Below are 19,663 nucleotides of genomic sequence, written 5' to 3' on the forward strand. Positions count from 1 at the left end.
AAGTAAATAAAAGCCTTTAAATGAATTAGAAGAACATCTTTCAATGCTTTACATCACATATTTAATGCTTATTTATTTTTTTCCTTTTAAATAGGCTGACAATTAATGCAGAATGTTATCTTCAGCTTCATAATTTTCCTATGGATGAACATTCCTGTCCACTTGAGTTTTCCAGCTGTAAGTGATAAATAATTCATATTTTCACAGAGACTCAGCTTCAAACTGTTTTAAAACATAAAATGAAATACAAATTCAGCTTTCAAAAATTATGTATTATATGCAACTATCTTAGATAAAATAATTACCAATAATGTATTTGTTTCTTTACAAAAGAAAGTAAAATTAAGTATGAGTGTGTATATTTCATTAAATATGCTTATAAGTGTTGTTTGATTCAAAGTTTCTTTTCTTCTTTTGATTAAAGATGAAGAAAAATTTATACTGAGTCGTTTTCTATAAGCAAGAGTAAAAACTTAACTCAGATATTATCCATCTTTCTGCAAACAAACTTTCCTTTATTATATAGTATTTTCAAATATATCTTAACAGAGTAAAGCATTCTTTTGTACTACAATTTCATAACTACTGCATTAATTTTTAAATTTAAATATTAAATAATAAATCAAGCAAATAGCAGCAAAACCTTAAAGAATATATTATATGAAAATATTTGATAATGTTGTGTTATACTGTCTTTTGACTGCCATGTTGTCTCAAACATTGTTTTGGCTTTGAATATCATTATCAGAACTTATAATCTATCTTGTGAATATATATGGGTGTCAATGACGAATATAACTGCCAACTATTTTTTTCTGGTACTCTGTAATAGTAAAACATAGAAATAAACCTATGTGTCATGGTCCATAAATATTTGCAAGATTTCATTGTGATCTCATGTTTGTAAGCTAGTGTCATGAGATCGCAATGGTTCCATGTCTAACTAGCTGTGTTTGTTCCCAAACTCTGTAAACTACCACTACAGCCTCTATAATGGTAAGGAATAAGAACTAGCAGCAAGCAAGATGACTGGGTTCGTAGAGAGTAAAAGGAACAGGATCGAGAACACAAGAGAAGGGAGACAGATTCTTCCTGATTGGGTTGGCACCTAGATAACAGTTATTAGTGCTGTGGCTAAAATGGGATCCTAGTGCAACATGAAACATTGTTTTATAAATTTCTAAAGTTGGATTGTGAGCTCTATTCTTGCAATAGGATGGAGCAATCTATATTTTATGTGGCTAAAATATTCCCAAAGAAAGATAAATGATCAGAAATATGCTGAGATTTTAGCCACAAAAATTCACACAAAAAATTAAAGCTTCAAAATTAGATTTGCAGTCAACTGTGATCTCAGAAGATTTACCAAATTGTAACTTCAAGCTGTGGTTTTACAGACTTGTGAGGCAGATGCCTAATAGAACATGATATTCATGAGCCTGGGGAATAAGCAGCTACACACTTAGGGCTACATGAAGAAATTCCCGCTGCCCCTAATACACATACAATACCTATAGACTTAAAGACAAACTTCCTCTAAAAAAGCATAATAGGATAAAATAGCTATTAAATGATTAATTTTTATAGTATAGGCAGACATTTTATGTAGTTACTGTATTTCCTATATCTTATAATAAAAATTGAGGAAGACATTTGAGGAGTTTGTCTTTGGGCAATGTCTTTATTGCATGGGTTGATGCTTAAGGCGCTGCTTGGAACACCAGCAACCCATATCAGAATGCTGATTCCAATTCCAGCTACTCCTTTTCAGATCCTGCTTCTTTGCTAATAATGGCCTGGAAAGGAGGGGTGGGGCGGGGCAGGTGGATGACCGTTTGACTCCCTGGCATTCATCTGGGAGATCAAGAGGCTGTTTCTAGTTTCAGCCTGGCCCACTCCTGGCTATTGTGTCCATTTAGGGAGTAAACCAGCATATTTTCTCCCTCTAGCTCTTCCACTCCCCCATCCTGTCTTTTTCTCCTCTTTCTCTCCATCTATATTTTAAGTACACACATATACGTATTTTTTAAAAGTTGGCATTGCAATAACTCATTTGCATCTATGTAGCTGGACATTTTTTCATTTTATTTTTTCTCTAGATGGATATCCTAAAAATGAAATTGAATATAAATGGAAAAAGCCCTCCGTAGAAGTGGCTGATCCTAAATACTGGAGATTGTATCAGTTTGCATTTGTAGGTTTACGAAACTCAACTGAAATTTCCCACACAATCTCTGGTAAGGCAAAAAGCATGAAGTAATGAATGATGCTGGCATTAAAAGGCATTTTTATTGCAATGTATGGATTGGAATCTATGTTTTTGTGTATTTTATAACTGACATAAAACACTTTTTTTCTTCCAGGGGATTATGTGATTATGACAATTTTTTTTGATCTGAGCAGACGGATGGGGTATTTCACTATTCAGACCTACATCCCCTGCATCCTGACTGTTGTTCTTTCTTGGGTGTCTTTTTGGATCAATAAAGATGCAGTACCTGCCAGAACATCACTTGGTAAGATATGCAGTGTTATGCTGTACTATTATAGGATCATTACATGCATACTATTGTGCTCAAAATTTATAACTGCCTTAGACTACAATCAGAACAAAAATTGAGTCAGGATTCTAGTACGATACCATTTTGAAAGGAGTATATGAAAAACAGAGATGGTGACACTAAGGGCCAGGACGGGCTGACTAGGGTCCAAGAACTCTGTCCTTATCTCCCTCCCAGGCAGAAGGGATCCTTGTTCTTGGACAGTCTTTCTGCTGCCTTTTCAGGTGTGTTAGCAGGGGACTGGATCAGAAATATAATACCTGCGACTGGAACTGGCACTCATGTGGATGCCAGCGTCTCACTCAGTTAATTCACTATGTCACCTTGATGGCCCCGACATTTTCAATAAATTATAATTAAGTTTTTTACTTTTTACTTTAGCTGAATCACTTACATAATGAGCAAATATTTACTAGTATCTATTAGGATGGGTTTGAAATGTTCTGGCTCATAGTGCTGAAAGTGAACAAATAACTCTTCCAAAAGACAAGTAATTGAAAAGAACAAGAAGTTACATGGGTTTTGTAACCTATAAAATATATAATTGTCCTGTGAAGATTTGAGAGCTATCTGCACAATCCTATTGACTAAAAGGGCAATTTACAATTTATGTTTGATAAAACAGACTTTTCATCTATTTCTCTAGTAATCAATTGCAATACTCATATTAAATAAAAATAACTGGCTAATTAATGCACACTTACTTGAAAGAAAATTATGACCTATGTTCATATACTAATGTGCAAAGAAAACTTGCTGATCAATTCACTATCAAAACCCAACTAAAACACAAGTCACACTCCTGATAATTGCATCTAAAACACAAAGGAAGCTGAGATCTTTTTCTATCTTCAATCATAATGAGGTTTTCTTGTGGCTTTTGTGGCAGATGCTACACAACTCCATTTCAGAGATGTAGTAAAATCTAGAACACATAAATGCAGAGATAAAACTCGAGGCATCTGGCTCTGTTCTTGGAAATAGAGTTTCTTTGGGAGTTTAAATGGAGATATTGACATAACACACACACACACACACACACACACAACTCATTCACCCTTCAGGTTTCTTGAAATTAAGTTAAGCTTTTTCTGTTCAAGGTGTATGAATTACTTTGGGCTCTTAGACAATCAAGAGCTTTGAAACCTATTCTAACAAACGTTTGTCAGGTATTTTCTTTGGAACAGGCAGCTTTAAAAAGTGAACCAACATTATGAGATGATTATTGTGTTGACATTTTAGTGAGGAAAACTGGAAATATGCAACTATAAAAGTACCTACTAAAATCTTAGAGTGATAACCACAAGGAAGAGATAACAGTAGGGATGGTCAGAGAATGATGGGGTGTGGGTGTTTATGAAGTTTGCTACTGCACAGACCTAGATCTGTCCGAGGAGATGGCATTTGGGCAGTGGTCTGAAGATGCAAGAGACTGTTCTCAAGGATATTTGAGTAGAAAAGAAATTCAGGCAGGGAGGACCACAGTTTCTGAAGAGAAACTTTCTGCTAACCATCCCTGCTGTTCAGGAAAATAATACTGAAAATAGCTGGAGGATGAGCTTGGATAAGTGGCCAATTGTCAGATCACATCAATCCTAGTGCGTCATCTTAAGGACTTTGCATTTTATTCCAAATGTGGAGGCAGACTATTGTATAATTTTGAGCAGGGGAAGATACAGCAGAAATAACAAAGATTTTTTAGATATGCTTTGTGATCCTCTAAACATCTCAAGTACTTTCCTGTTGTCTTGGAATCACAGATACTTTCATGAAATCTGTGGTACTCTTCTACAACTAATCATGGTGACAATAATTACTGAATTGGAAAGGTAACCTAAATCTAACTTCTGCTGTAGTTTTTGCTTCCTTAGAAATCAGAAGTGTAACAGCATTTTTCTGAAATAAAATGTAGCTCAATCATGATGAGCAAAATCAAACCACACATTGATACGATTATTAAGTAGCAGTGGGACATGATTGAAAAGAGAAATAAGAAAATCAAATTGAATCTTGGTGCGAGCATAACATGGGAGGATTGGTGAGAAAATGAACTTAAAATATAAGCTAATTGTGAGGCAATTTGGCGAAGTGCGTACAAATTTTTTCAATGTAAATATTCCCTGTCAACTTTTTAAAATACCCCTCTCATGAACATTTGTATGATGTAGCTAAGCTTTGAATAGAGTGGAAAGTGCAGCTTTAAAATGTCAGTGTGAGAAAATCTAGCAATGGGACCCTAAGTATCCACAGTAAGAAGACATAAACCAACGAAATACTTTTTGTATCTATTCCTAACAAGCACTGTGCAGAGTATTACTATGCCTGATTTTTAATGAGAAGCAGAGAGTAGTTAAGAAAGTTCTATGGAAATGACAACATAGATTGGTGGTAGAGTTAGAGATCATTTCCAAGACTCATCCACATTAGTGACACCTTTAATTTTGCCAATCTTAAAAGATGAGATAAACAAAAGGATGAACTTCTGATAGCAGGTGTAAGAGTGGGTTGCAGGAATGAAGATGCAGCAGCAAGAAATAGCTAAAGATTTACTGTGCTAGAGAGATCATGTTGCTGTAACCCATATGTTTTTTATTTTTTTTTATCAACATGGATATAAATATCAGAAGAAAAGCCTCTTTAAAAAATATTTAATTATTTCTTATTTGAAAGTCAGATATACAGAGAGGAGGAGAGACAGAGAGGAAGATCTTCTGTCCGTTGATCCACTCCCCAAGTGGCTGCAATGGCCTCAGCTGCGCCGATCTGAAGCCAGGAGCCAGGAGCTTCTTCCCTGTTTCCCACATGGGTGCAGGGTCCCAAGGCTTTAGGTTGTCCTCGATTGCTTTCCCAGGCCACAAGCAGGGAGCTGCATGGAAAGCAGGGTGGCCTGGATTAGAACCAGTGCTGATATGAGATCCTGGCACGGGCAAGACAAGGACTTAAGCCACTAGGAGATATTGACATAACACTCACACACACACGCATGCACGCCAGGCCCCCAGAAGCTTTTTTCATTATGTTCAGTACATCTTTGAAAATAAGCAATTCCATTCATGTGGGAAAACAAGTGATAAATAAGGTCGTCTAGGCACGTGGGAATGCAGCTGGTGCAGCTAGGACTCAGAATACCTAAATGCAAAGTGCCAACAATCACGTGGTCAGTGGGGAAGGGAAATAGACATCTCTCAGGACACAAAGGAGTGTGGTTCAGGGGTACGTCCCATTATAAATGCTGAATTATGAATATTAGACGTGCATCTGGTACGTCTGTGTATTCCTCTACTTAATTATGCTTCTATTTGTCACCTAAACTGAGCTAAAATAGGATTAACTCAAGATGTCAAGTAAGAAATTACTTTCATAATTTAAATTAATCAATTGAATATGGCAGAAAATGGTAAATCACTATTGCTCTAGCTGGAGGAAGAATGCTCATTTCCGGGCCAGGCACAGTGGCCTAGCGACTACAGTCCTTACCTTGAACACTCCAGGATCCCATATGAGCTCGGTTCTAATCCAGGAGCCCTGCTTCCCATCCAGCTCCCGGCTTGTGGCCTGGGAAAGCAATTAAGGATGGGCCAAAGCCTTGGGACCCTGCACCCATGTGGGAGAATCTGAGGAGGCTCCAGGCTCCTGGCTTCAGATTGGCGCAGCTCTGGCCATTGCAGCCACTTGAGGAGTGATTCAACGGGTGGAGACCTTCCTCTCTGTCTCTCCTCCTTTTTGCATATTTGACTTTGCAATAAAAATAAATAATTCCTAAAAAAAAGAATGCTCATTTCCTGAGTTGAAAATCCAGACAGGCAGTCCAAGTTGGTAAGCTTTTCGCTGTCCCGGGGGTGATTTTTAATGCAAACACTTGCTAAGGTCTGAGGGGCTGACTGGAGCTCTGGCCATTGTACGCCAGCAGACTGTGGCAATGAGGAGGAGGGGAAAGGAGGTTGTTGCCTCTCTTTAAGATTATCTTTTTGATGCTGTTTATGCTGTTACTTTCACTTGATTCACAGTTTATGGGCACAGGTGTCTGCCAGCAAAGTTACTCACTGCAGAGTAGGTGGCAAGCAAAATTGTTCTTGCAGGCAACTGCACTAGCCAAAAGTTGACTCTCCCATTACTGTGAAGGAAGGCAAGTGTTGTTACTGAAATCTGCAATCCGCAGTTTTAAATGATTAAAACTCACACAGAAGCAAACACTACATGGAACATAATGTATCTATGGTAACCAGTGATTTTTTTCTGAAATAAATTTAGTAAATATTTCATTTGCTTCTCTTGTCTATGTATGACTACAGTATTGCCAAATCCGATGGATGAATAAGAATAACCTGCTATTTTCCATTTTCACTTTGTTTCTTTTTTCTCTCTCTCCACAGGTATCACAACAGTTCTGACCATGACAACCTTGAGTACAATTGCCCGGAAGTCTTTACCCAAGGTTTCCTATGTAACTGCGATGGATCTCTTTGTTTCTGTTTGTTTCATTTTTGTTTTTGCAGCCTTGATGGAGTATGGAACCTTGCATTACTTTACCAGCAACAGAAAAGCAAAGACAACTAGAGACAAAAAGCTAAAAAACAGGGCCTCAGTATGTATTTCATATATGTGTGTGTGTGTGTGTGTGTGTGTGTGTGTATTTCATAAACCAGTTTACTTAGAGATACTATTTGGAATATTATGCTGTGTTTGCTTAGAATAATAGGAATCCTTGAGGCAACATGACTATACTAAACATAGTCACAAAGAAACTGGTGAACCTAGGCTTGACCAACAGAAACAGTGCATTTTTAATTCCCAAATATCAGTATTCAGTGTTTCTTGTAAAGAGTAGTTTCTTTTGCTAAGACCGTTTTCACAAATAGTAGATTTATTGTACTTATAATATTGATTTTGACTCTATTTTGTGTGTGAATGTTAGGATATGTAAGCATCTGGAGCCCACACAGTTAACCACTTTAAGAAATAAGCATAGCTCTCTAATGTTAGAATTCACCTGTGTTTGGACCTCACAGCTGTAAAATTATTTTTGCATTTTTTTGGCATACGTATTTCCTTACACCATCTTCCAAGTCATTTGTATAGCTACCCCAATTTATATCACATTAAAATAACATAAAAATAACATTTATTTTGCAGATTCTATTCATTACTTAAATAATTAATATTTAACATTGGATGATTGCTAATACATATTGCATTTTAAGATATCTGAAGGTATTATTTTAGACTTACTGAATGAGCCGAAGTTCTTGTGTTTTTATGAGTGTTTTGCAAGCATGATTACAAGTAAGTTCAGAACGATGCTATATATGCAAGCTCAGATTTCATAAGTAAAAGATCCAAGAGTTGGACCTGTGTCATCTTGGTGGAAGAAAGCAAGGGTAAAAACAAGAATGAGAGAGAAAGAGAAAGAGTGTGCTTAGGTTTGAAATTTAGCATCAAACCCAGAATGAAAAATACTAAAGATAGAAAATAAGTGAAAATTAAATGATAGCTTTCAACTACTATATGAAAAAAATCAAGTTAATTTGCATACTATACATTGACTACCAAAGTGACAAATGCATATTTTTTGCAAATTTACAAAGCCAAGTTCTCTAAGTAATTTTTATTTGTCCAATTATATGATTTATAAGGTACTGATACTTTAAGATTTATTTATTTCTGTTGGAAAGAAAGATCAGATTTACAGAGAGAAAGAGAGATTAAAAGGTCTTCCATCTTTTGGTTCACTCACCAAATGGCCACAATGGCTGAAGCTGAGCTGACCCAAAGCCAGGAGCCAGGAGCTTCTTCTAGGTCTCCCACGAGGGTGCAAGGTTCCAATGCTTTGAGCCATCCTCTACTGCTTTCCCAGGCAATAAGCAGGGAGCTGCATGGGAAGTGGAGCAGCTGGGATCTGAACTGGTGCCCATCTGGGATCCCAATGGTTACAAGATGAGGATTTAGCCATTGAGCCATTGTACCAGGCACAGTACTGACATTTGTCATTAAAAAAAAAAATATATATATATATATATATATATATATACACATATATATTGATATATATGTAATCAAATCTGGTTCTGTAATTGACTCAATGTTCAGTAACAGCATCTTACAAAGAGGTAAATCAGAAAATATAAGAATCTTAGAATGTCTTCTATTTTTTAGGTAGAATTCATATTTAACACAATAGACTTTCAGCTTCAATGAACCCATTAAGTAAAATATAAATTAAAAACATATTTGTAATTTTCACATTAAATAAAATATTGGGCCAGCTTGTACTCTCTCCCCACCCCATTCTTTCATCTTTCACGTCTACCTTCCAGGCTTTTTCCATTGTTTGGTTCGTGTATCCTGTCTCCCTACTGCTTTTCTTGCCTTCCTTCCTTCTTCCTGTGTTTTCATATTCTTTCTTTCTCTGTTACATGAGTGTCGATGATACTTTGTTCTATATTTTCATCCAATATATTTTTAAATTATCACTAAGAATATGATTCAATTATATTAGTGTCAACTATTTTCAACAATATCTGAGAATATAGAATAATTATATGGAATTATGGAATCAAAGCCCTTTATGAAAAAAGCGAAAGTCACGAAGAGCCAGCAGTAGTGTACCAGCTGAAGAAGGAATGAGGTTGAAATTGGATATTCAACATGTGCTGTGAGAAACCCTGGAAACCTCAGTGCATCAAGAGTCTGATACACCCACTGGAGAAGTACATCTTACGCATTGTAGACTTTAAATATAACGGAAATGTAAAATGAACAGATGCAGTTAATCTACTATGAACAAAGAATTTAAGAATAAAAAAAAATTATTCTTGGCACCCAGCAATTGCTAAATGTAGATGTTGAAAAGTACATTAGAGATGCACAGAGAGGATAGTCAAAGAAAATGTAAATAACATTCCAAAACAAACAGAAGCAAGGAGCGTATGAGGGAAACAACGAGCCCATGGAGAGTTTTTGATACTACTCAGAAATAGAATATTTTTCTGCAAGGAATATAAATATAAAATATTATGTTTTTATGAAATGAATTTATATCTTAAGGAGATGTTCTTCTTGAAATAGTCTTGCTGAAATAGACAAAAGCTGGTTTCTGTGACCTACCAATATTGTTTGAGTCAGTTTTAAGCTATCATACGATATTGCCTACAAAAACTGTCTGAATGCCACAGAGAAAGGCTTGTCTCAATGACACTCACAACAGGGTGGAAGATATGTTTTCATTTTATTTATTTTAATGTCTTCAGAAAATTTCTTTTTCTAAAGAAAGTTTGAGTGAGAAAATCTCAGAGAAAATGTAGTATTATTGAAATAGTTATTTGAATAAGTTGCAGCTTTTCGGAACAGCAAGAAATTCATGACAACCCAGTTGAGACTTACACGTGAGAATAAAATGTAGACTACTGTAAAGACCAGCCTTATTCCATGGCGGTTTGAACAACTGTGTGCAAAGCCAGAATCCCATATGTGGTGGACTGAGTCCTGGATTCCCCATTTTCCTCCCAGCTTCCTGTTAATGCACCTGGGAATGCGGTTGAAGATGCCCCTTGGTACATGGCTCCTTTGACCAATGTGAGCAATGGCTAGAGTTATGTCCTCTGGATTTTGTCAGTTCCAATCTAGCTGTTGTGACCATTTGTGGGGTGATCCAGTGGATGGATGTTCTCTCTCTTCCACCCTCTCCCTTCCTCCCTAAAGCCATCTCCGTGTCTGTCTTGCCCTCACACTTTGTCACTTTGCCTTTCAAGTAAATTTTTTTAGATGAGGATTGCCCTATGTCCCATCCATTTTCCATATATAATCAGGTTGATTATAATTCATCGAAAAAAATGTTTTACATCTTAATTTCAGGATTTTAGTTGCAATAACCACATTTCAAATGCTCAGCAGGTACATATCAATAGTGGTACAGGGACAACACAGATATAGGACAGTTTCATAAGTTTGGAAGTTTCTCTAAGGTACTGCTTTTCTAGAATATAGGAGCCAGGTGATGGAGAAGGAGACCTCTGATGGTTATGTCTGAGTGCCAGGGATACAATGTTATCTCCACTTCTCATCCAGCTTGCTGCTTAGTGTATTCTGGAAGGCAGAGATTATGGCTTATGGAACATTAGGAAAGTCATCCATTTTGAGTACACAAAAGTTGTGCAATGCCCTACTAAGAATTCCAATTTTGTCTTGATGACACCAGCAAGTGAGACAAGCTTATAAACATGATGGCATATTTGCATATTTGTTTGTAAATATTAGAAATAGCATAAATATGTGAGTTGATGTCATTAGAGATAGGGAGATAAACTTGGAAAAACTCATAATGGTTCAAAATGTAAGTACCAGCATTGTACAACAGTGGTTAGGTTACCACTCACAAAGCCAATATCAGAGTGCCAGTTCAAGTTAATGTAGGACCATTTCAGAAATAGCATCCAGATAATGCTCTTGGAAAAGTAGTAGATAATGCCATATACTGAGGTGAGAAACTGCAACTCAAGTGAGAAACCCTAATGGAATTCCTGGCTAATAGCTTTCACCTGGTCCAAAACAGGCAATTTACATAGTGAAATAGTGGATAAAAGATCTCCGTCTTCTCTCTCTGCCTTTCAAAAAATAAATAAATCCTTATATATCATTAAATAATATATTACTAATAGCTGGAACCCTGATAATGAGATGGAAATAGTGGATGGGAAGTGTTTTCATGTTCTGTTTTAGTTTTTGCTTCTTTTATCCCAACATTCACTCCACAGCCCCTTTTCTGCAAAGAAAATATCTCTTTTTAGTATATGCATAAACATGCATTGACCTTGAACAGTAGTAGAATAATGAAAACCTGCATCAATATATCATTTTACAAATTAGAAAAATTCTTTTGTGTATTGGTACCTGGCAACGTTCCCAGGCAGGATTATGTGATGTTCGTGAAATGTGGAGTTCAGAAAGCAGGTTATTTAAATATTTGTTAAGATTTTGCGAATGATGGGATGCGTTCAATAGATTGCAGTCATTTCATGTCAGTTGGGAAAATGGCTATGGGATATTCTTCTGAAGCTGTAAAGATACCACATCCAATATAGCTCTTTTTAACTGTGACTTCCGGATAACACACACCTTCAGGCTTTTCTTCTCACCGAAAGAACCACAGACTGTTCCAACTGGAAGGGTCTTAACGACTGAGTAAAACTCCTGTCTAAATAAAGTACTTTTAATAGTCAGAAGATGTATGACTTCAGCAAAGAAGGAGGAAAAATGAATATGCAAATAAAGAATATAATTCTCTAAGTAGTACTCTTCATTCCAAGAATTAAACTGATTTTAAACATTTCTACATTTATTCACCCAATGTTTTTCTAATTCTAAATGCATCAGATTTCAAGGAGGCTGCCCCTTGGAATTAAGAGATAGAGAAAATAGCTTTTTTATTTTCTCCATTCTTATTTCATCTTATTATTGAGAGTGTTGCATTGGTTAATTTTTAAACTTTAAATAACACTTAAAATTCATCCTCTAGGTTCATTTTTGCAAGAAATTCTAATGCCAATCTAAATATTTTTCTTTGTAGATAATTTTTTCTATCGCTGGCTGAATTTTTTCAACATCTTAATTATCTGAGTGCAAAATTTTTCTTGAGGAGCAATGTGCGTTGAAGCTTTAAATCTCACGAATCCTGTGTTTCTGAAAAATTGTTTGATTCATTGTTCCAGTTGATATCTATTTTCTCTTTTAAAACAATTATGCATGAGATATATTTTACTCTGCTTATATTAACCATATATTCCGTATCTTTTCATCCTATTTTTCATTAGAATTTTTTCCAGCTCTACGCTGTGAGAAATTTTTTTTTGTAGATTTTCTTTCAGAAAATGTCAAATGTTTTAAACTTCACCATAACATCTTGAATTTGTAAGAGGTTTAATGCTGACTGTGCTGTTTTTCTTCACCTGGGTGTATGCTGTTTTTCTTCACCTGGGTGTATCAGCTACTCAAATATTTTTCACATGTTCTATCTATTTAGAAGATTTAATCCTCCACTCTGATTCCTGAATATTTAAGATTTAGTTGTTCTGAGCAAAATTGCTCTTCACTTTTTCCTTTTGTATTATCGGTTTACCTCAAAAGTTCTTCATAATTAATTGATCATCAAAGGGTCCTATATGCTTGGCATGTAAACTTCATGATTCTAAAAGTCAGGTTTTGCTGTCATGTCTGCATGGTAAGCACAGAATCACATCACTTCTATATATGTGTGCAAATACACTTGAGGGCACAGATTATAGGTGGATGAGACAATTACTGTGATAGTGTTTTGCTAACATCAGGAATTTTAATATGTTTTGAGGAGGTAGGGAGTGATTGTTTTGCAAGTTAGAGTTTTAGGAATGAACAAACAGCCGGTCAGCATGTTTCCTTTCTCTTTGCTTGCTTTATGAGTTGCAGTTCAAAGACTCACAATTGATCTGGAGAGGACATTTAATTAATGCAATTGTCCATTTAATTAATGCAATTGTCCATCCTTTTTTATCATAATTATTTTTTCTACCAGCCAGTGAGCAACATCTCTAGATCTGTGTTTGTTTTAATATTTAATTTTATTTACCTGAAAGGCAAAGCCACCAGCCCTGCACGATGGCTCAATGTCTAAATCCTCACCATGCACATTCTGGGGTCTCAAAGTGGCACTGGTTCCTGTCCCAGCTACTCCACTTCTTTTCCAGCACCCTGCTTATGACCTGGGAAAGCAGTGGAAGATGGTCCAAAACCTTGGGTAACCACACCTTCTTGGGAAACCCAAAGGAAGCTCTTAGCCCCTGACTGGGGATCTGCTCGGATCTGGCCATTGAAGACATTTGGGGACTGACCCAACAGATGGAAGAATTTTCTGTCTCTCTTTCTCTCTGTAAATCTGCTTTTCAAAAAAAAAAAAAAATCAATAAATCTTAAAAAAAAAATGGCAAAGTCACAAAGGAAGAGAGCCATCTTCTGGTTCCTTCCCTAACTGGCTGCAATGGCTAGAGATGGATCAGGCTAAGTTAGGAGCCCAGGATCTTCTTCTGGGTCTCCTACTCCTACTTGGGTTTGGAGCCCAAACACTTGGGCCATCTTCTGTTTCTTTCCCAGGAGCATCAGCAGGAACCTGGATCTGAAGTAGAGCAACCAGGACTAGAGCCAGCACCCACAGGATGTTAGCATCTCTGGTTATGGCTTTATGTGCTATAACTCATCTTTAGAACTTGCATGGGAAAATAATAGCTTCCACATTTAGACTACCATTTCCTGTGCCTTTCTGAGATCCATTGTTCGTGGGTACACTTCATCCATGTGTCTGTGTTCATCTATGCTTTGACTTTCAGGAAGTCCTCAGAAATTCTGAGAAGCTGAGTGACATTTCCCCTGTGCTAAGATCTGCTTTCTATCTTCAAATTAATACTAAAGTGGGTTTTGTACTTTTTGAACACTGCAACTGATACTTGAGTGACATTATGTGAAAGAAGAGTGAAGAAAATTTGTGCTTAGAATGGCATTCTCATGTGCAACAGTTTAGAAAGCAAGGGAGGAGGAAATGGAGAAACAGAAGGAGGGAGGAGGAACATTTAATTTGTTTTGTTATATTAATAACACATTAACAAAATTTTTTTCTAACTATCATGCATTAACTTTGGTCCTGAAAATCTAATGTATTTAAACATTTCTTAAACTAAAAAGAGGAAATCAGCAATAATATCAGTCATAATTTCAGATTCTTTTTTTAAAAGATTTATTTGTTTTTATTGAAAAGGAGACCCACACATAGAAGAATATACAGAGAGAAAGGTCCTCCATCTGCTTGTTCGCTCCCTGAGTAGCCGCAATGGCCAAAACTGAGTTGATCCAAAGTCAGGAGCCAAGAGTTTCCTCTGAGTCTCCCACTTGGATGCAGAATCCCAAGGCTTTAGATCACCCTCTATTGCTCCCAAACAAGGAGCTGGATGGGAATTGGAGCATCTGGAACATGAACCTGCATCTATATGGGATTCTGGCAGTTGAAAGGTGGGAATTTAACCAGTAGGTTATCACACCAAGCCCCAGACATAATTTCATAGCATTAGGAAAATAATATATTGATGTTTTATAGTTTAATGCATTTTAATAATCATATTCTTTGCAACATGAAAAACATGTTACATTTAATTCTGATGTATTTCCCACTGAAATTATTTGCATTCTTTCATTCACATTTTACTTATTGAGCTATATCATTAATATAGAAGCACTATAATAAATAACTAGACAAATACTTATCTTTAACAGTAAGGATGACCATGGTCAGTGGCTTTTAAACTGAAACAATTGTAGTCTCAGAATCATGTAATTAAAATGAAAATATTCTTTTTAGTCATGTTGTTTCCTTGCATATATCCTTAACTAATTTATTTTAATTTTTCAATATTTGCTATTTGAGAGGGCAGCAGGGTGAACACTTGCCAAACTATGACAAATAATTTAGTTGTATTTCAGACAAATTAGGTCTGGAATATTGTATATAGATAGAAATATAGAAATTTCAAATATGCATGTGTTATACATATACATAGAAATGTGTATGAATATATATGGATACATAGATATATGTAAATCAGAATTTTTCTGGTTTTCCCACGTGGGTGCATGGTCCCAAGACTTTGGGCATTCCTGGATTGCTTTCCCAGGCCACAAGCAGGGAGCTGGATGGGAAGCGAGGTGGCCAAGATTAGACCTGGTGCCCATATGGGATCCCGGCATTTGCAAGTCAAAATCTTTAGCCAGTAAACTACCATGCTGGGTCCTAATTATTTTTAAAAAGAATTTTTATGATTAGTGACTTTGATGTTATATTGCCTGATAGAATAAAACTGATTTCCAAATTTCAAGAAATTCTTATTACTGTGTATTATTTTCCTTATTTTTAAGAAATCGTTTAATCTCATGATTGCAGATTTATTTTTTTCCAAAATATAGGGCGAAACAATTTATAAGATTAGAGTTAGCAGGAATTGGATACCAGGTTAAAAGTATAGCTAGCATTTAGATAATACCTACTGATTATAGTTAATCATAACAGTTAATGTGGCCCTTCTATTACGCAAGTGTTGTGATGAATAAAAGATTACCAAAGCTGTAATGTTCACTCAAATTTATTTGCCATTTTATTCAAACTCATTCATTGTGTAGCAATATGCTTCAGAAAATCCTGGCGTGTGTTTGTGATTATTGTATTTGTATGCCTCTTTGGTGTGTCTTTTATAATTAATTGTGCTATATCCTAAAAGACTCAATAATAGTGATCAACAGTATCAGTGAGAATAAACATTGCACATTGATAGGTGAATGTATGCTTGTCAAATATTTTATTCAGTATGCTGTGTGCATCATCTGTGTAATCATTCACTGGGTCTCTAGCTGACACCAGTCTAGTTGGCAAAGCTATGAATTGGTCTGACTCCGAAGTGCTTACCTTAAACACTGTATTTTCCAGCCCAGAATGATAAAAAATGTTATTCCATAATTATATTATTTAAATATTATTCAAAGTCCAGTTTTACAAAAAGTTTAATCTGTTTTTCGAATGATCTGGAAAATTACATTACCTGATAATATGAAATATAAAAATTAATCATTTGCCATTAAGTTATAAAATTTACTCATTCCAGTTGTCACACTAAAAATGTCTGATTGGTTCAGCTCCGTGTAGTGATGAATTGGTAGAATGAGCAGAACCCTCAGCCAGCTGTTCCTGATTCTTAGCTTTAATTCCTGTGAATCCTCTATCTCCAATATGGCACCTTGTTTACTCACTGCTGCGAATTCCATATTGTTTCTGTCTTATCAGTTCCTCAAACTCTGCATTATTAACATGTCTGCTTTTCCAATTGCTGTATTACTATTAAATAAACAAATGACACAATATGTTATTACTGTAAATGTTTCAGTGTAAAATATCATAAAAACACAAGAATACTTCAAAAAGTTTAAGAAATGCAATTACGAAGTAAGTTAATTTCACATACATTTTTGATCTGCTGCAGTTTCTTCATAATACATATTTTCTGTGAATTTTTTTGGAAGACTGCATAAAATATGTTTTACATTTTTGACTTAGCTATTGGTCAATACAGAAAATTGACAGGTCAGTTTCCTAAAGGTATAAAACATATTGTAGATTTTCAAGAGTACTTATTTTCTGCATCGTCTTTTGAATGCATGCAAAAATGTAATTGTGTTACAAAGTAAATTATGTCCTAAAAACATACTTGAGTTGAAGATACTTGATATATGTAAATCAATGTCATGTTTGTTACTTAGTAATATCCTAGAGTTTGCCTTGAGGAGGAACACTGATCTTTGCCTACTAAGCTATTTAAATTCAAAACCTCTTTTTATTGTACTCAGATGTCCCCTGGTCTCCACCCTGGATCTACCCTGATTCCAATGAGCAGCACCTCTCTGCCCCAAGGAGAGGATGAGTACGGCTATCAGTGCTTGGAGGGCAAAGATTGTGCCAGCTTCTTCTGCTGCTTTGAAGACTGCAGAGCCGGCTCCTGGCGGGAAGGCAGGATCCACATCCGCATTGCCAAGATTGACTCCTATTCTCGAATATTTTTCCCAACAGCTTTTGCCCTGTTCAATCTTGTCTACTGGGTGGGCTATCTTTACTTATGAGTTACACTTACTGGGCAAAACTCTTTAAGATTTCTGACTAAAATCCATTGTGATCTGTAGCAATTCAGTAAAAGGAAGATTAAATTTAAAGCACAGGGAAACCAATGGGAACAGTGTGACTAGAATTATAACTGACTGACAGCTGGCATTGGTAAATAAAGGAGTAGCTTTTAAATGAATTAAAATTACATGAACCCAATTGATTTTACAATTCATAACATTAAAACACCATATAGGACCACAATTATTACATTATTTTTTTAAAAATTTGCTTATATTTTACTAGCATTTTAGAGGAGCATAATTTTTACTTTAATTTTTCTTTAATTTACTTACATTTTGTTAGAATTCTGAAATTCCAAGTGTTGTGACTCATATTTATTGATCAGTTTATAAATATTTTATTTAGATATGATTTGTTTATGATTTTAAGTGGAACTAATATCTAATATTTGTGTAATAATTCTTATCCTTGAAGTGACTGCTAATTTTTCCTGTTGCTTTTTAGTTTTTTGTAGTCTTTGGAAAGTAACTAACTAAAAGCTTAAAATTGTGATTTCCTTAATTTTATGTTCAAAATGTTTTAACTCCATGAAAAATTGATTTGAATTTCTGAATTCAATTTTTCTTGAAACTTTATCAATTTTTGGCTACCAAGCAATATTATGATTTATGAATACAATATGGAATAAGTATATGAACTCTGTTAAGGATTGTTAAAGACAGATGAAATAGCAAAGTTTTATCTTTGGTCTAGTTCACATCCTAATAACAAATTATGCAAATCTCTAGCTACATTTTACAATCTTACACGGAAACTTAACAAGCCAATTGTTTTCAAGGTAAAATGAATAAAATTAGAAAAACATTAAATTTAGCCAGTTTATAAATAAGAAATATTTTTAGTTCTGCCCCTTCCAGCTTCCAAGTCTTGGACTGAGTCAGTTAAAAAAATGTGTTGTAAATTTTTATGGCATTTTCTATACTAGAAAATTGGGGACAGTGCCCCAATCATACCAGGACTGAATTTTAATGGCAGTCATCTTTGTTTTGTGTATGAAATGGCATTCTAAATTCCTAGTGACAGGAACAGAGAGCCAGCAAGTCTTACTAGAGATGAAGTTTATCAGTTGATAATTGGAGTTTCTGAAGTGTTTTGCTGTTAGAAGGAGATTTGGATTTAGTCTCTTGTCATTACCTTCCTGTGAGTACCTTGGCCTGTCGGTTATTCATTCACCATCACCTGATCTAGAGAAGGTACCAGAAAGGTAGATCTTTAACACCTGCTTCTACAGACAGGACCAATGATTACAATGAGGAGTTTTATGATTTAGCATTTATGATGTATCTTAAGGTTTGAGGCAACCTGTGAATTTAACATCTCAGTTTTCAGTGTGCCAAGTTCTCCCATATGACTGAAGAATATCTGAGTGATGTTTTGGAATGGCTATACTTATTTTTGCAGAGTGTAAAAATTTTATTTTCTTAAAATATGCATATGTTTCATGATGTGTTCCAAGCTTGAATGTGAAATTTTTTCACTTTGTACCTTTAAATATAAAACTAGTAATTGAATAATAGTGTCCACATCAACCAATATTGTTCTTTTGGATGGAAATTAAACTTTGGTCTTGTACATACTTCCTTGCAGATTTGTATTATGTATTAGAGATAAATGGAAATGAAATATCATGAAAAATAAAACACTTTAATAAGATGTGTTATGAATATTTCCACGTTTTAAGCTATAACCTGTTCATTGTCACAAGGAAGTTTTGAGTTTTAGGGTCTTTCAAGTATTTTTAAGCATGATTATAATTTAAATACTGGAGAATGCTTGATGTAATCTTGACTTTACTTGCTGATGTTTCATTAACTACCCGGCTTGCGAGTGTTGAAAATCTTTACGAGTGAAAACAAAATTGACAAAAAATGAAAGACGATTTTCTATGTATATATAAAATATATATTCCTTATAAATACCATCAAGGCAACACTTTGTCTTCAAAGCCAATGATGTTTTGAACAATGCAAATATGTAGAAAAAGAAGTGTACAATTATATTTCTAAAAGTAGTAATGGGAAGAAAAAAAATATGTTCAGACTGCTTTACAAGGAACCAAACAGAAATTATTGTCGAAGGGAATGTTGTCCAATTCCTATATTTCCTTTACTCATATTCTAGTCTGCCATCCTGACCCTCTTCCTTTTCTACTTGCGCCATTATATTTTCTTGGCTTTGCTAGGACTTTTCTTTTCCTGGATGTTTTAAATGTTTTTAACACAAAGGGTGGATATAAAATGGAGGAAGCATAAGTATTCAACATCATTTGCAAAAATTATCCATTTTTGCATTCGTACATTTGTATTGATTCATCTTCTAAATGTATAATCAGGATCTACAAAGGTTGTATGGATGTGAAATG

The 19,663-nt window shown here is 35.2% G+C and overlaps 1 protein-coding gene across 1 annotated transcript in view; it reads left to right on the plus strand.

Annotated features, from left to right (window-relative positions):
• Positions 1-18,004, plus strand: part of GABRG1 (gamma-aminobutyric acid type A receptor subunit gamma1) — a 51,058-nt gene extending 33,054 nt beyond the window's left edge. Inside the window, exons 5-9 of the mRNA XM_004579126.4 lie at positions 95-177; positions 2,100-2,237; positions 2,364-2,516; positions 6,935-7,146; positions 16,968-18,004. Coding sequence (XP_004579183.2) covers positions 95-177; positions 2,100-2,237; positions 2,364-2,516; positions 6,935-7,146; positions 16,968-17,237 — 856 coding nt within the window. The 3' untranslated portion in view covers positions 17,238-18,004. The remainder of the gene's footprint in view (positions 1-94; positions 178-2,099; positions 2,238-2,363; positions 2,517-6,934; positions 7,147-16,967) is intronic.
• The last annotated feature ends 1,659 nt before the right edge of the window (positions 18,005-19,663 follow it).

This window comes from Ochotona princeps, chromosome 11, assembly GCF_030435755.1.
Source record: "Ochotona princeps isolate mOchPri1 chromosome 11, mOchPri1.hap1, whole genome shotgun sequence".
Classification (NCBI taxonomy): Eukaryota; Metazoa; Chordata; class Mammalia; order Lagomorpha; family Ochotonidae; genus Ochotona; species Ochotona princeps.